The sequence below is a fragment of the Onychomys torridus genome, chromosome 2, assembly GCF_903995425.1.
Source record: "Onychomys torridus chromosome 2, mOncTor1.1, whole genome shotgun sequence".
Lineage (NCBI taxonomy): Eukaryota > Metazoa > Chordata > Mammalia > Rodentia > Cricetidae > Onychomys > Onychomys torridus.
Genome location: NC_050444.1, coordinates 148153006 through 148170116, shown reverse-complemented (window position 1 = coordinate 148170116; position 17111 = coordinate 148153006). Strand labels below are relative to the sequence as shown.

The window sequence follows — 17111 nt, the reverse complement described above, 5'->3', positions numbered from 1 at the left end:
CACAGCCACACAGACACACAGACACACAGACACACAGACACACAGCCACACAGCCACCCAGCCACACAGCCACACAGCCACACAGCCACACAGACACACAGACACCCAGCCACCCAGACACACACACACACACACACACACACACACACACACACACACACACACAGAGTAAGAAGGTAAGAACAGGTATACAGGAATAGAGAAAGATAAAAGTCCTGAGGCCAAGATAGATGGGATACTTTAGGTCAAGAAAATCTGGCAGGAAACAAGCCAAGCTAACGCTGGACATTTATAATTAAGAATAAACTTCCAGCCGGTCGGTGGTGGCGCACGCCTGTAATCCCAGCACTTGGGAGGCAGAGGCAGGTGGATCTCTGTGAGTTCGAGGCCAGCCTGGGCTACAGAGCGAGATCCAGGAAAGGCACCAAAGCTACAGAGAAACCCTGTCTCAAAACAACAACAACAAAAACAAAACAAAACAAACAAACAAAAAAGAATAATCCTCCATGTATGAGGAGGATGTTTATTTGGGAGCTGGGTGGCTGGTCCCTCAAAAGAGCAAAAACAAACAACAACAGAGATGGAGTTCAGGGAAAAGTCAGAGAGGCAGGAGTTTGGCTCAGGGGCTTCTGAGTCAGGGGCAAGCCACTGGTGCACAGGGAGGGCAGGGAGCACGTGAGCGGGGTGGTCCTCAGACTTGATGGATGTGAGGGATGGAGAAAAGGAGACTCGGGAGGGTCTGGCCAAAGCTACCTGCAAGATGGCGTCGAGTGCTGTTTCCTGGGGGAGGGAGGGACTGGCTCTGTGGTCCAGGATGTGTCAGCTTTTGATGACACCTTCTGGGGGTTGTTGAGTGTTTGGTAGGGTGACTGTGGACAGCACAGGTTGCTGAGAGAGACAGGCGAGTACTGTGGGCTTGAAGCTTGCTGTGACCCTCAAGGCAGTGCCTCAGTTTCCTTCTGTGATGGTGGGCTAATCGCACTAGATCTGCAAGAAGGGCAAGGATCGTGTGTGTGTGTGTGTGTGTGTGTGTGTGTGTGTGTGTGTGTGTGTGTGTGTCACTGGGGGGTTGTGGAACAATGAAAGAACTGAACAGCAGTGGGTTGTGAAACACAGGGTTGAGACACAGTCTCATGTTCACAAGGACACACAGTTGGGTGGAGCTGGGATCCGGTGCTGGCCTCTCCCCTGCTTGCCTTCCCTCCTCCTGGGAGCACCTCCCAGAGGCATGGGGCGCACCAAGTGTGCTGTGCTTATCACACACACTGTGCAGGCCGTAAGTGTTAGCCTGTGAAAGTGTAGCTTTGTTTCCTTAAAAATGGGGTGTTCCCCACTACATAACCAGGAAGTTAGAAAAATGGGAAGGTGGAACACTCAAGAAGCTGTCTAGTCTGCCCACTCCTGGGAGGTTTTGTACTGAGAGTCTCTACAGGGCTGTGGTTTCACTTGAGCAACGGTTACCCATGCTACTGTCCCTGGTCCCTACCTCACATCTGACCAGTGCCAAAGGAAGGGGCAGAAAGGCTGCCGTTCTGCAGGTGGCGGCGTGGCAGGGTTTGCTCCTGGGCTCCACCTTCTGTGTAGCTGCTCGGGCAGCTGCCTTCAGAGGTGGAGCAGCCATGCACCTCAAGAGCCATTAGTTCCCCAAGAGCCTGTGCTGTGCTGGGCCTCTGAGGAGACCGGACTGGGCACATTAAATCCCAGCACTGGGGGCTTCTGTTCCAGGCAGCAGCCTTCTCTCTCTGTGGTTCTCTGACTGGAGAGCCAGGGTCTCCTGTGTTGTTACTTGCCTGAGACACTGAATGTACATGTTTTCATGCAGAACCTGTGGGTGTGAGGACCAGTGGTGAGCAGCAGAGCCCACAGCCGAGCTCTGGTGGGGAGCCAGATACAAACTAGCCAATCACAGCCTCTGTTTCTACTCTAATCAGCCCACACATAGGGAGGTTGGGCCTGATGTAGAAGGCCAGCGAGGATTCAGTAACAAGTAAACCAAGTGTGGTGGTGCACATCTGTAATCCCAGCATTTTGGAAGGAGAAGGAAGTCATGGTTACCCGTAACTACATTGTGAGTTCCAGGCCACCCTGACCTACATGAAACCTTGCCTCCCATCAGCCCCAAATGAGCTAAGTTGAGCGTAACAAACAGTGGAATTCACTGGGCAAAAAAGAGGGAGGACCAGTTCCTGGGGTGTGAAGACCACGTGCAAAGGTCCTGTGGCCGGGTGGGGGTGGGGTGGTGAGGGGGGGGGGGGGGGGGGGAGATTGGTGTTTGAGGAAGGAGCTGGCAGAATCAGGAAGGTGGAACTGACTGGAGTCTTGAGTGGGTGGGACTCAGGCTTGCCGGCTTCATTAAGGAGTTTGCTCTTTCTGTCTGATAAAAGTGTTTTAAGTGTGTTGGGGTAGCCGGAGCTAGGAATAAATTTGCATTTCAAATAACCGCTTCAGCTCCAGTGTGGAGAATGGCTTTGGGGGCCTGTGGAGGGGCTCACTGGGGATGCTGATGCTGCCTGTAGGTGGGGAGACGCTTAGTGGATAACAACAGGATGTAATCTGCCAGGGCTTCCTATTGGGCACGTACTGTACACCAGCCTCAGTGCTGAGCACTTTACCTGTGTTGTCTTTTTCCGAGGGGCGGTTGTAGGAGTCAGCTATTCCTGTCCCATCTTAGATGAGAAAGCTGAGGCTCAGAGAGGCTGGGACACTCCAGCAAGGGCACACAGTCAATAGCGGCAGAGTTTGAGAGTATCCTGCGGAGTTCTGCAGGTCCGGGGGTGGTGTCCAGGGTGCTCCAGTTCATGATGTGCCCAGTTGCTGGCCCCAGACCACACTCGGGATGGCAAGGAGTTCTGTTCTCTAGGACCACACTCAGCCAAGGTGACTGTGATGCTAGCCATGATGGGGGGTGAGCTCCAGGTGTCCCAGGGTGGTAGGTGGGGCTTGATTGGCTGGTCCATCACAGTCACTACGTATGGTGTCCTCTCTCTGCCCCTGAGCAGCCAAGCAAAGCTAGAGCGTGAGACGTGTTCAGCACCTCCCTATCCTCTCCCCAGGGGCAGCTCTGCAAAACAGCCGAGGTGGGGTGTCAGCTCCCATGCTGCACCCACAGCTTGGCTAGGTCAAGACAACAGGTGTGAGCCAGGCATGCTGGCTCATGCCTATAATCCCAGGACTTGGGAGGCTGAGGCAGGAGGATAGCTGCAAGTTTGAGGCCAGTCTGAGCGGCATAGTGAGTTTTAAGTTAGCTCGGGCTACAGAATAAAACCATGTCTGAATAGAAAAGAAAAGAAGAAGAAAAAAGAAAAGAAAAACAGGGCTAGAGAGATGGTTCAGTGGATATAGGGGCTTGCTGCCAGTCACGGAGATTCAAGTTCAATGCCTGAGACCCACATAGTGGAAGGAGAGAACCGACTCCTGCAAGTTGTTCTTTGACCTCCAAATGTGTGCCAGGACACATGCGCACTTATGTACATATAAATATAATTTAAAAATAAATAACCATTTAAAAGAAAACAGGCCAGCAGGAATGGCTCCTGGGCGTCTAGCCGGCAGCTGGTTCCTTAGGCTGCACAAAATGGGGAGAAGCCACCACCACCCACAGCTCCATTCTGTGCATGCAGTCATTGGATCCCAGTGTCATTAGAGACCAAACCCTTTCCCACCTGGCCCTACAGAGGGGGCTGGTGTCACTGCGGGTGGTGCCAGAAAAGTGTCCAGTCAGGTTGCCCATTATGGTCTTAAAAGACTGGGAACCCATTCCCTTCTTAGCTTGGGAGGGAGCAGCTATGTTTGAGCCCCTGCTGGGCCTGGCCTGGTGTGCAGGCAAGTCTATGAGCATGTGTGTATGCGGGTGCCTCTGTGTGTGTGTGTGTGTGTGTGTGTGTGCGCGCGCGCGCGCGCGCGCGCGCGCGCGCCATCCATTTATTTATTTATTTTTTTGTAAGGGTCTTACTGTAATGGAAGTTACCAGCTGGGACATGAGCTCCAAGGCTCCATTTCTCTCTGCCTCCCCAGCACTGCATTAGCTCCATGACCAGATTTTTTTTTTTTTTTAATGAGTTCTGGAGGACAGAACGTGGGTCCTTACACTTTCGGGACAAGCACTTTACAGGCTGAGACATCTTTCTAGTCTGAATGAATCTTAAAGAGGACACATCACCCTGCTTGCTTCTTCTTCCCTAATGGCCCCACACTTTCTTTCCCAAACATGGCCTTCCTTTCTGTCACTGGGACTGGGTCTTCCCTTGCTCTCCGGCTTCTTTTCCCTCGCGTGGGTCGTTCTGAGCTCCTCAATGGTGTGGACATCCATGCCCGGTGAAACAGTGAAGCTCTTTTTCTGCAGGAGAAAGTCTCAAAAACTTCTAGCACAGGGATGCTGCGAGCACGCTTCCCATCAGTGTCATTTATACGGCGGCCTTGAGTCCTGGCTGTGTGTGCAGATGGATGGGAATTTGTGTCGTTGGACCAAGAGCTAGAGGCACCTTGGGGTCTGACTCTTTTGCTGCCATGACTATAGTGGCACATCACTCTCCATCCTCGTGGGATCAGGTGAAGAGAAGTTTCTGGTGTCTGTCGACAGGTGATCTCTGGGTGGAAATGAGGTTTCTAGAGACTCTTGTAAGCCGTGCTGTCTAGCATGTGCATGCATGTGTGTGTGACAGCACACACCTGCACAAATGGGGATTGCCTGTTTTTGAGTCCGACATGAACATCTGCTGTATCCCAGGCTGCCTCAACCCCAGCCATTTGTCTCCGCCTAACCTTCGAGTCCTGGCTGGGGCAGGTCACTTCTAGAGTCTCACATAGTTCTTATGAAATGCGACTTTGGGAATAGAGTGTGTCTCGGGCCATGTGTTTGTTGGGGTTTCTATTGCTGTGATAAAACACCACGACAAGAAGCGACTTGGGAAGGAATGGGCTTCTTTCACCTCACAGCTCTCAGGTCACACTCCATCACTGGGGAAAGGCAGGACAGGAACCTGGAGGGGGAGCTGATGCAGAGGTCATGGAGGGGTGCCGCTCACTGGCTTGCTCCCCATTCCTTGCTCAGACTGCTTTCTTAGAGCATGCAGGGCCACCAGCCCAGGGGTAGCCCCACCCACAATGAGCTGCCCCCCCCCCCCATGTAGCAGGAATCTTAAAGAGTCTTATTAATAAAATCAAACCTGAGGCCAGTTATTGGGGTGAATGCTGGAAGATCAGAGAAGCAGAACAAGCCACAGCTATCTGACCTTGCTAGTTCCTCAGGTGATCCTGTTTCCTCAGACTGGAAGCTTCTGAGTCCTCATCCCAATGGCTCTCAGCTGAACTGTGCTGCTCCAAAGCCTGAATGCTAAACCAGCCAAATGCTCAACTAACTAAATGCTTAACTGAACCTGGTGCCTGGTTTTCACGTCTTATATGTCTTTCTACTTTCTGCGTCAGTCCCTGGGATTAAAGGCTGGGTTTCTGGGATTAAAGGCATGAGTCACCATGCTTAGCTGTTTCTAAAGTGGCCTTGAACACACAGAGATCCACCTCGCTCTGCCTCCCAAGTGCTGGGATTAAAGGCGTGTGCTACCACCGCCCAACTTCTGTTATGGCTTGCTCTGACCCATTTTCTAGCCACCATTTTTGGCTTTGTTCTAGTGGCTGTCTGTTCTCTGACCCCAGATAAATTTATTTCAGGGAACACAAATATTTTGGGGGACACAATACCACCACACCCCTACGTCAATCAGGAAGAAAATGCATCACAGGCTTGTTGGTGGGGGCATTTTCTCAACTGATGTTCTCACTTCCCAAATGACCCTTCGTCAGGTTGACTTAAAAACTCACCAGGACAGGCTCTGAGGTTCTGTTTGGTCCTGGGCTTCTCTTGTGTTGGATAGATAATGCCCAGCTTGGAACACTGTCCTCTTTCCTAGCAAACCCTGCTTGCCTCCATCTGCCCCTTGCATTGCCTTTTGACCTGGGGCATCATGCTATTTCTTCTGTTTTTCATGTTAATAACCTTTATTTTTCATATTACAAACATTTCCAGATACCACTGTGGGAAATTCAGAAAATATAGATCAATACAAATAAAAATCACCAAACCCCTTACCCTGAGACCTAACCACTGTCAGTATTTTGCTGTTTTTCAGGTCCTTTAACACATACATACATTTGTGGATTTCATGCCATAAAATTTGGTATCTTGCTTTTCTACTTAACGGTATATAATGAACATTCCTTGCCTGGCACTAAAGATTTGAAAACATACTTTAAAATATCTATATACTGTTTTGCATCCCAGACTTTTTTTTTTAAAGGCCTTTGCATAATTTTTGAAAGTACTGGTCCTGTTGTGTCTGTGTCTAAGTCAGGGAGCTAGGTGGGCACCAAATGGAAGCAGTGGCCACGGGGTAGGTTATGTTTTGTTTGGGGGCAGGGAAGGGAAGATGAGACTTGGAAGTAGGACCTTGGTTTCATCCTGTAGCCCATGGCCTGCCATGACCCTGTTGGCATCCCTTCGTTTTGAGTTGGTCTCGTGTGTTACTAGCCTTGAAATGCAGGGATACGCCTGCCTCCACCTCATGAGTGCCAGTATCACACACATCTGGCTTGGGCAAGTTTTACACAATGTTGAGCAAATAAGCTTCTTGCTTTAGTCGTGTGTGTGTGTGTGTGTGTGTGTGTGTGTGTGTGTGTGTGTGTGTGTGTATGTGTGTATGTGTGTGTGTATGTGTGTGTGTGTGTGTGTGTGTGTGTGTGTGTGTGTGTGTGTTATGTGTTATGCCTATCCATGTGTATGTGGAGGCCTGAGATCAACATTAAGCATCCTTCCTACACTCTCCTTCCAATTTTTTTAAAAAAATTATTTTATTTTTAAGTGTGTGTGTGTGTGTGTGTGTGTGTGTGTGTGTGTGTGCATATGCATGTGTATGAGTGTAAATGTGTAAGTACTGATACCCACTGAGGTTAGAGATGTCAAATCCTCCAGAGCCACAATTATAGGCAGTTGTGAGCTACCCGACTTGGAGGCTAGAAACTGAACTTGGGTCATCTGCAAGAGCAGCAAGTGCTCTGAACTGCTGGGCCACTCTCTAGACCCCCATCTAACTTTTGGAGATGAGATCTTTCCCTGAACCTACAACCTGCTGATTTGGCCAGCCACACTGGTCAGTGAGCCCCCAAGGGCTCTGCCTAGTGCTGAGGTTACAGGCATGCACCACTGAGCCCAGCTTTTCCCAAGGGTGTTGGAATGATGAACCTAAATCCTCATGCTCGTTCAGTAAAAACTTCATCCCACAGAGCCATTGTCCCAGCCAGAGCCATTGCCCCAGACTCCCCAGTTGTCATCTGGAAACGCCCCCACACATGCTAATAACTTCTCATTTGTTTCCTATAAAATGAGGCTCTGGATGGAGGAAAATATTTGAAATATTTTGTGTACAGTGATGTGCACCACAGCATTACTTTTCAAACTAGAAATCGTAGAAATGTCTACGGTTGGGCAGGAAGATGAAGTAAGAGTTGCTAGATCTGCTCCAGGCTGTTACGTAGCTATTAAAAGTTATGTTCAGGAAGTATCTGTCAGAACGCTGAGTGTGTTTGTGTCATATTCATAGAGAGCAACAAGATACAGAATAGGGATGCGATCAGATTGAATTGTAATTCAGTTGTTCTCCTTCCGTCTGTTTTTCTCTGGTAAGTCTGTGTTAAACTCCCCCTCCACCCCCCAGTCCCAGGTTTCTTTGTTTTTTGCTTTTGTGTGGATGTGGGTTTTTTTTTTTTTGTTTTGTTTTGTTTTTTGGTTTGTTTGTTTGTTTTTTTGGAGACAGGATTTTTCTGTGTAGCCCTGGCTGTCCTGGAACTAGTTCTACAGAGCAGGATGGCCTCGAGTCATCAGATCAGAGATCCACCTGCCTCTGCCTCCTGAGTGCTGAGCGCTTGGCATGTGTACTTCTTCTATATTAAATATAAACAGGTGCATGGATAGCTACCAACATTATTTTTTTAAAATTATCTATAAAAATGCCACAATCTTCTCTGTGTTGCTACAACAAAATGTCTGAAGTGGATACTCAAAAACAAAAACAAAAGCAAAAACAAAAAACCAAGATGTTTCACAGCTGTGGACTCCAAGAGTGTTACACTCCACTCCACATTGCTGAACCATACCTGGTGGAGGAATAGGAAGGGGAAGTGGATGTGGAGTGAGGCAGGAACCTGAACCCACTCTAAAACAATCCTCCTCCTTAGCAGTCAATGCCATGCAGTGTGACCCAACCCCCTCCAACAAGACCTTCATTAATCCTTTTTCCAGGGTCATGCCCCAAAGATCTGGTCACCTCTCCTTGGCCCCCAGGGCTCAGGGGTGCCACACCTCACAGTTCTGTTACACTGGGGACAAGACACATCCAAACCATAGCCAGAGACGTGTGCTGAAGGGAGACGTTGAGGGCACAATCTGAGCCCAGAGGAAGGAGAACCTGGAAGTGCGAGGCGACAGGGAATGTTGCTGACGCCCAGTGAACTGTCTGCAAAGTGTATGGAACTGCAAGAGGAACCTCTCATTAAAACAGAAAAACCGCTGAGGACGGACAGTCCATCGGAACATGGCGGTCTCGTTCTAAAAGGAGCAGCCCGGCCTCTGGTTCCTGCTTTGTTTGCTGGGCTCTGTCTTTCTAGGATTTGGTGTTTGGTGAAAGGCCAGCTGGGCTGGGGAGGCCCTGGGGTGGGAAGATTTGCGGGGTAGCCGGCAAGGGGACTGTTCTACCGTGAATTCTGTTCAGTTGGGAAATAGAATTCCACATGACAGACATTTGGGTGAAGGTGGCATCAACCTTTGGTAAGATTACCTAATGCATACATCCTCCCTCCCTCCCTCCCTCCCTCCCTCCCTCCCTCCCTCCCTCCCTCCCTCCCTTCTTTCTTTCCATTCATGTAAATGTATGTGACAGTTTTCTGGACCATTTGAGAGTATGTTGCAGACACAATGACCCTAAATACTTACTGTGTATTTTCAGCAAGATCAGCACCTCCCAAAGGAAGGAACCCCTTAGAACCAGAAGTTACTACTATAATGGTGCTCTCTGATCCCGAGGCCCCATTCAGATCTGTCGTTGTCTCAATAACATCCTCTACCTCAATAGTGATTGTCGGGTACATTTTGCTCCAGGAGTAGCAGGTTCTGGCTAATGTGGTCTCTTTCCTTATGGGTGTTTTTTTTTTTATCTTTCTTTCTCTCCCTGTTGGGTGTCTGCACATTTGGGCTGGTCTGCTGTGTCCCTAGGGTTTGTTCAGGTCAGGCATTTTAGGGACAGAAATATCTCTGAGGGGTTGCTGTGTTCCATGTGCCATATAAGATGGTGGTAAGCAGCCACTTCTGACCATTAGTAGTTTTTTTTCAATGTGTAAATTGTTAACATCTTTATTGAGACATAATCCTCATGTTGTAAAGACTGCCTTTTAAAAAGTGTATTGTGGGGCTGGGGAGGGTCATGGGGAAAGTGTATATGTTGCAAGCATGGGGGCCTGAGTGCAGATTACCAGCTGTGACATGTGTCTGTAGTCAGTACTTAGTAGGAGGGAGGCAGAAGGGTCTTGGGGGCTTGTTGGCCAGCCAGCCTAGGCAAACTGGTGAGCCCATTTAAGTGACCCCAGCTCAGAGAACACTAACACTATGGGATGACACTCAATGTTGACCTCTGACCTCCACATGCACATGCACACTTCAGCTTCATTGGCAGCCCCCGCCCACCCCTCCCCCACCCACTCTCCAGCCTCTAGCAACTAGCACTCCACTTCATCACCCGGGGTTCCTTCTGGACATAGCTCTTAGTTAGAATCAAACACTAAGTGGCATTTTTGTACCTGGCTTCTTTTCCTTAATGTAGGATTTCAAGCCTCGACCATATTGCTGCGTTTCTTCCTTTTTATGGCTACTCAATGTTCTTTTGAATGGATACACCACAGCCCGGGGATCATTCACCAGTCAATGGGCATTTGGCTTATTTCCACTTTTTTGGCTATTTGAAATAGTGCTGCCCTGAGCATTTGTGCCCAAGTTTCTGTGTTCTGGATGTATGTGTTCTGATTTCATTCTGTTGCTATGATAACCACAGCAACTTGAGGAAGGAAGAGTTTATTTGGCTCACACTTCTGGGTCACAGCCCATCAATGACGGAAATCAGGCAGGAACTGAAACAGAAGGCGTGGAGGAATGCTGCTCACTGGCTCACTCCTTGGTATCATGCTCAGCTAGCTTTATTATCCAGCCCATGCCCACCTGCTTAGGGATGGTGCTGCCCACAGTGGGCTGGGCTTTCCCACATCAGTGAAGATCATTCTCACAGATGTGGCTACACCCAAGCTGAGCTGGGCAATCTGTCGACTGCGACCCCCTCAGTAGACTGTAGTTGTGTCCAGTCGACAGCTTACCCTAACTAGGACATTACATGTGTGAATTTTGATTGTGTGTCAGGGGCCCCTTGTGATGACTCCTGGAGTCTTGCTGTCGGACTTAGTGAATGGTTTTGTTCACAACTGTGGTTTATTAGCAAGGGACACACAGCAAAGTTAACCGAGGAGCAAATGCAGAGGCAGCGGTCTGGGGGGGGGGGGGGGGGGGGACTATGACCAGGTGCAGGTTTCTAGAGTCCCCTCCCAGTGAAGTTGCATAGGCTGCACCTGCAGCCTGAGACTGTGACTATGTAGGGCACTGTCACATGCACGCTCCTTAGAGGCTGCTCATGTTGGTACCTCTGCCTAACATACTGAAATCCTGAGCCCCAGGCAGAAAAGCAGGTGCTCTGTGTCAGGGTGTTTGTATGGTCTCGGTTCAGCGGGTCTCTTTATCCGTCAGCCACTGGTGGAACACTCAAGAAATTCACCTGCCCAGAGGCTGGCTGAAGCCCAACCTTGGAAGCAGGTCTTTCTGAGGATGAATTGTCTTGGGCCTCCTGGGCTGACTCTTTTTTTTTTGTTTGTTTTTGTATAGCCATTTTACCCAAGATCAGAACGACTGGGTCAAATGCTAACTCTCTTGTCTTAGTTTTTATTGTCAGCACAATCAAGAGTCACCTAGGCGGAGTGTCTCAACAGTAGGCTTGCCTACATCAGTGGTCATGTCTGTGGGGATTGATTGCTGAGTGGCGTGGGAGGGCCCAGACCACTGTGGGCAGCACCATTCCTAGGCAGAGGTGGAACCAAAGTGAACGAGTGAACCAGTAATGGTATGTCTCATGGGTTCTGCCCTGGGTTCCTGCCTCAACCTCCCTCAGTGACTGACTGTGATCTAGACTACAAGACAAACAAACCCTTTTCTTCCCAGGCTGCTTTTGGTCACAATGTTTATCACAACAGAGAAAGAATCTAGACCACTCCACATGGGAACTCTTCCTGCTGAATTCCCAGAGCTGCTGCGCCGTCTCCATACCCGCCCGTCATTGATGAGGCCTTCCGTTTCCCCGCATCCCTGCCAATGATTTTACTTCATCTTTCTGCATATAGCCACCCTAATGGGACCAACGGGGCTCTAAGTTAGTGATTTGTAAGCATTTAGAACAAAAAGGAATGATCAGAGGTGGCCAAAATGAGTTCTCCAAGAACAATCCTGCCAGCCTAAAACCCTATTTTCCTTGAAAAAAAAGTGTTTGCTCTGTGCTGGCTGTACGAGGGCCAAAGTCTGTATTTCAGGCTTTCACAGGCTTCTCGCACAAAAGTGGAGAGATGGGTTTTTGCTGACAGCCTGGTGAGCTCTTGGCTAGCGTTGGTGAGTGGTGCTAGATCCATGAGAGAGACCTCTGGTGATTCCCCTCCCCAGCCCAGCCATTCCCACTTATGCCCCAAATCTGGGTTGCACACAGATGTCAGCCCATCTAGTCCAAGTCTGTCCATTTTCAAAGCAGGCGGACATAGAGCTGCATTCAGATCTGGTCCATAAAGTTCTGGATATCGTGGGATGGCAGACAGAGCCTGGTGACACAGGAGTCACTGGGGACAAAAAGGCGGACCCACAGCTGCAGGATGGCCGAGGCAGGTTCATACTGTTTCTGCTCTTTCCCCAAATGAGGTGATCAAATCATGTACCCTAGAACATGTGGTGCAGGAAGGCGTGAGGTCGCAGAGGGTGCCTTGGCCAAGCATGCAGTATTCAGAGGTTAGTGATGAGCTGCCTGTTGACAGAGCGGGGCTGGTTAGCTAGGGTGACGTGACAGCTGGGTCCCCAAAGTGAATGTATGTGGTGTGGAAGATGCTTCTTCCCTCTGGACACTAGGGGAGAATAGATTTGATGGGTTCAGGGAAGACTTGTGACATTCTGCATTTGATGGGACTTCCCAGTAAGGTGAGCACCCCGCCATCATTAGGGGTATCCATATCCAAGGAGAAATAACTTATGTTCTACTTAGGAACGAGGGAGAGACAGGAGGGAGCCTGAGTGACCTCCAGGGTCTTTAGGGCCTTAGGTTCATACTGATACCTTTCCTGAGTGACCTCCAGGGTCTTTAGGACCTTAGGTTCACATTGCTACCTTTCATGCCTTTGGACAAGTCTCTTCATGTGCCCCTTGTATCCCTAAGTGTCTGTCTAAGCATTTGGGGCCCAGTAGGCTCCTCTGAAGACTGCCTTTGAGCAGACTGGGTCTCATCTGTGTCATACAGTCCACAAAGGCCTCCCAGCCACAAGTTAAGCTGCAAGGCCAGTTTTCCTATTTGCTTTACATTCACTGCTTTAGCAGGTATTTAACAAGCTTCTCCCACGTGCCAGTGGTGGGTGTGCAGCACGAATGGAGGTGGGGACCAAATCGAAGGCAGTGGGGAAAATGCTTGACCTCGGACACCCAGGTACCCGTTTGGTTGATTGGTTGGTTTTTGTTTGTTTTTTTTTTAGCTGAGGATTGACCCCTGGGCCTTGCGCTTGCTAGGCAAGCGCTCTACCACTGAGCTAAATCCCCAACCCTGGTTGGTTGGTTTTTGAGGCAGGGTCTCATGCAGCCCAGGCTGGCCTCTAACCTGCCACATAACCGAGATGATCTTGAACTGGAACATGGGCTGACTCAGGCATGGCTGGAACTGGAGACCCTCTGCACAGGCATCCTTCAGCCGGGCCCTGAAGGAAGATGAGCAGCTGGCAGGGGGAGATGGTGGGGCTGGGAGAACATCGCCTCCACAGCACAGCTCTCAAACTGCAGCCCACACCCAGGCCTAGCAGGTACTGGCTGAGTGTGAGCACCCCCATATGATACCCCAGCATCTGGGCCTGAGGGGCAGTGTGCATGCGCGTGAGGGTTGGCACACAGAGGCGGTTGCAGTGCCTTCCGAGTCCAGCCCCAGATGACACAGGGATGGTTTGTGCCTTTGGCTACCTCTGTGTCCCCCACCCATGTGGCTGGCTGTGAGAACAGACAGGCCACAGCCCAGAGGGGACAGCTCTGGCTAGACACCTAGACACCCATGATCTCCATAACTCATCCTGAGCACTCACTTATTTCTAAGTAGGGGTAGGTTCAGGGTCGGGTGTGGCAGCCCGCACACCTCTGCTCCAGCCTTTCTGTGGCTTATGTTCTGAAATCTTGTTACTGCCTACCCCACTGCCAACTGTGACGGCGGGGGCGGGGGTGGGGTCCATAGGAGAGAAGGAGGGAGGACTCTATTCTCCCTCCGCACGCATACCCAGCAATTATTCCCCGCTATTGCCAATTCGAGATAAGTAGAAAATAACGGAGCAATGGAGGCAGGCCTCCAGGCCCGTGCAGAGTTCTTGCCATGCACTGCCATGACATTGGCATGGGCCGTGGGAGCTGGGAGCCCCACATGGCTAAGTGTGATGGGGCCTGCCGCTCTGAGGAGACAACCGTGTTCCAGCCTGGTTAGCTGTGCATCCTCAGTCACGCTCCATCTCGGAGCCTCAGTCTCACCGTGTGTTCCCTGGGGACACAGGCCACACTGCCGTGAGGTCACTCCCCTGTGGATTTTGGTCACAGCAGCAATATTACCAGAAGAGACAGCTTCTGAGTCTGGGGGCCAGGAACATGGCTGAGCACGGGGAACGTAGCAGGGCCTGCTGCAGAGTCAGGTTCTGCAGCAGGAAACAGGGCAGAGTACACCAAGGCAACACTGAGAAATGGAAACCAACACGTCCAGGTTGGAGGGATTTGGATGTGGCTCAGTTAGTAGAGAGCTCGCCTAACGTGCAGGAGGCCCTGGTTCCATCCCCAGAGCCACGTGAGAGGTGGAGACAGGAGGACCAGGAGTTTAAGATTATCTTTGGCCTTAGAGGCCAGCCTGGGCTACATGAAACCCTTTCTCAAACAAACAAAAACCAAGCATACACATATAATATAGATCAAATATCTGTAATAAAATAAATAAATAAAAGCCAGATGTGGTGGCGCACACCTGTAATCCCAGCATTTGGGAGGCAGAGGCAGGTGGATCTCTGTGAGTTTGAGGCCAGCCTGATCTATATAGCAAGTTTGAGGCCAGACAGAGCCAAACAGTGAGACTCTAAATAAATACCAACAGACAAAAACCCACCCAAGGGAGGGGCTGGAGAAGTGGGTCGGCAGTTAAGAGCATTTGCTGCTCTTCCAGAGGACCTGGGTTCAGTTCCCAACACCTACATGGCAGCTGTAACTCCAGTCACTACCTGTAGCTCATTCCAGGGGATCTGTCACCCTCTCTAGCCTCTGCAGGCACCAGGCATGTACTTGTTACATGTACGTACATGTGCATAGGTGCAGGCAAAACACCCATAAAAAATAAAAATAAATAGACGTTTAAAGAAATCCAAAAGTGATCCAAACTCTGAAATTTTGGGGAAGACAGCATGACTTCACCAATGAAAACTTCCACACCTGACTTCATGTAACAGGTCACATTCAAAACACAGATGCAGTAAAAGTACTGTGAAGTGTGATCCTAATTAATCTTATCAATAAAAAACAGGAGTCAAATATTGGAGAAATAACTTGAAAGATCAGAGCCAAACAGCAGCCAGTAGAGACTTCTTACCTCTCTGGATCCTCAGACTGATGGGCACCGAGATCCTGTCTCACCTGCCTTATAGTCTCGTCTCCACCTCCCGACTGTGCTGAGATCAAAGGCGTGAGCCTCGGAAGTGCTGGGATTAAAGGTGTGAGCCACCACCGCCTGGCCTCTATGGTTAACTAGGGGCTGGCTCCAACCTCTGATCTCCAGATTTTGTTGTGTCAGAACACAACCAAATATCACACAACAGTACCGTGTAAAATTATGTTCAGGGTATGTGCCTAAGGTATATAGGAGAAGCACAAATTTCCTGTCTAGACTTGGGTCCCTCTCCAAGATATTTCATTATGTATATACAGATATTTGAAATACTGAGAAAAAAATCGAAAATCCAGAATGCTCTGGTTCCAAGCATTTGGAAGGTCACCTGTGTGATACAGGTGGTCCTCCGTGTGGCCCCGAATCAGCCACAGCGTGTGTGAACTGTTAAAGGCAAGTCCATGCCTTGCCCCAGACCTGCTAAGTCAGAAGCTTGGGGACCAGCCTGACTGGTCTGGGCTCACCACTTCCCGCTAGCTTTTGAGAACTGACGGATAAGGTGGGAAGCAGGAAGGGCTGGGAGATCCACACAGAGCCTCTGAAGGCCAGGGAGAGAAGACAGCTAATATTTGTCAATCCCTGCCGTTGGAGGCATGCATTCCCACTTCCTTCTTCCGTGGTTGAACCCTTCTAAGATTGTGGCGGAGCAGGCGTCACCCTGTCTTGTTAAAGCCGGCCAGTGGGGTGGTGGCAGAGGCGGGGTTAGAACTCAGGCCCTGAGTCTGGCTACTGCACCCATTGCTTCCCCAGCCACCTGTACCTCCTGCAAATTCTGCTTTGCGCTCCATTCCTCTGTCACCCTGGAGCTCTGCCCCGACCCCCCTCAGCCCTCCCCCTGCACCCTGCCATGCAGAAGTGAAAGGGCACAGTGTGAGAGCCAGTGAGGGAGACTTGGGGGATGAGGAAGCAGGGTGGGCACAGATTGTCACTGGGGGCAGTTTGGGCAGGTCACCCCACTTCTGACCCAGCTCCTTATGTATAGATAGATGGTGATTCACAAAACTTTGTCAGGAGGAGGGAGATCATTCTGTTAAATTGAGACAGACGCTCACCCTGTGAATAAATGAGGTCTTTCTCTTCCCTTAGACCAGAGCAGAGCAGGGAAGGCTACATGGAAGAGGTGACCTCCATTTTTCTCCTTTGCAGTATTGGGGATCCAAAGAAGGACCTCATACAAGATGGGCAGGCCCCTACCACTGAGCCACACTCCCTGCCTAGGAGGTGGTTTAGGTTCCTTTTTGGAAACCTCTGGGTGCTCTCAGGCGTGTGGAGAGCGTGGAGGGGAACACCTTTCCCAGGCAGCTCCGGTTGGGAATGGAACCAGGCTGAGACCTTGGCAGAGGGTGTGGTGGGCACCGTTGGCCACCAGCATCGTCTCACTGGGGTCTGGTCCCCTGCTCTTTCCCGCAGATGATGCGGTTTTCGTGGCAGAATTACCGCCGGTATGCGATGGGCAAGAATGAGCTCCGGCCACTCACAAAGGACGGCTACGAGGGCAGCATGTTTGGTGAGTTGACACAGACCCCGGGGCGCTGAGTGCAGCTGCCAGTTGGTCTGCCCTTTTCTGGGCTCGCCAGGCTTTTCTGGACTCGGAGGACTCCAGTGCTTCTGTCCATTCGTGCAGCCTTGCACCTGAGCAGGAGAGCTTGGGAAGGTGAGGATGGTGAGGGACAGGGTTTGGTGGCGTGAACACGGAAGACTGGGTAGATTCACTTTACTGGAGGGTGGTGGCGAGATGACATTGTTCCCACAGAGAGCAAACATGTGCATATAAAGAGACCGGGTTCGGCCGCTTTTAGATACAATTCTGGGGTGTCGTTCATATTGCCTGGTGACAGCAGATGGGCCACATGCCCTTGTGTTTCTCCTGTAGCCCTCTGGCTGTGCCCCCTCCCTGCTGCAGCGTCCTCTGGACCCAGAGCCCCTTTGTACATACAACTCCTAACTTCTGCAAGCTCAGCCTCCTAATTCAGATGTCACTCTAGAGAGAAGATGCTCTGGACAGCCTGGCCATCTCCTTCCTTTAGGCAAGGATGCGGTGCTGGACCAGAGAAG

The 17111-nt window shown here is 50.5% G+C and overlaps 1 protein-coding gene across 1 annotated transcript in view; it reads left to right on the top strand.

The window, feature by feature from the left end:
- Man1c1 (mannosidase alpha class 1C member 1) overlaps positions 1 to 17111 on the top strand; it is a 148501-nt gene that overhangs the window by 48163 nt on the left and 83227 nt on the right. The window contains exon 2 of the mRNA XM_036178508.1: positions 16467 to 16563. Within this exon, the coding sequence (XP_036034401.1) occupies positions 16467 to 16563 (97 nt within the window). The remainder of the gene's footprint in view (positions 1 to 16466; positions 16564 to 17111) is intronic.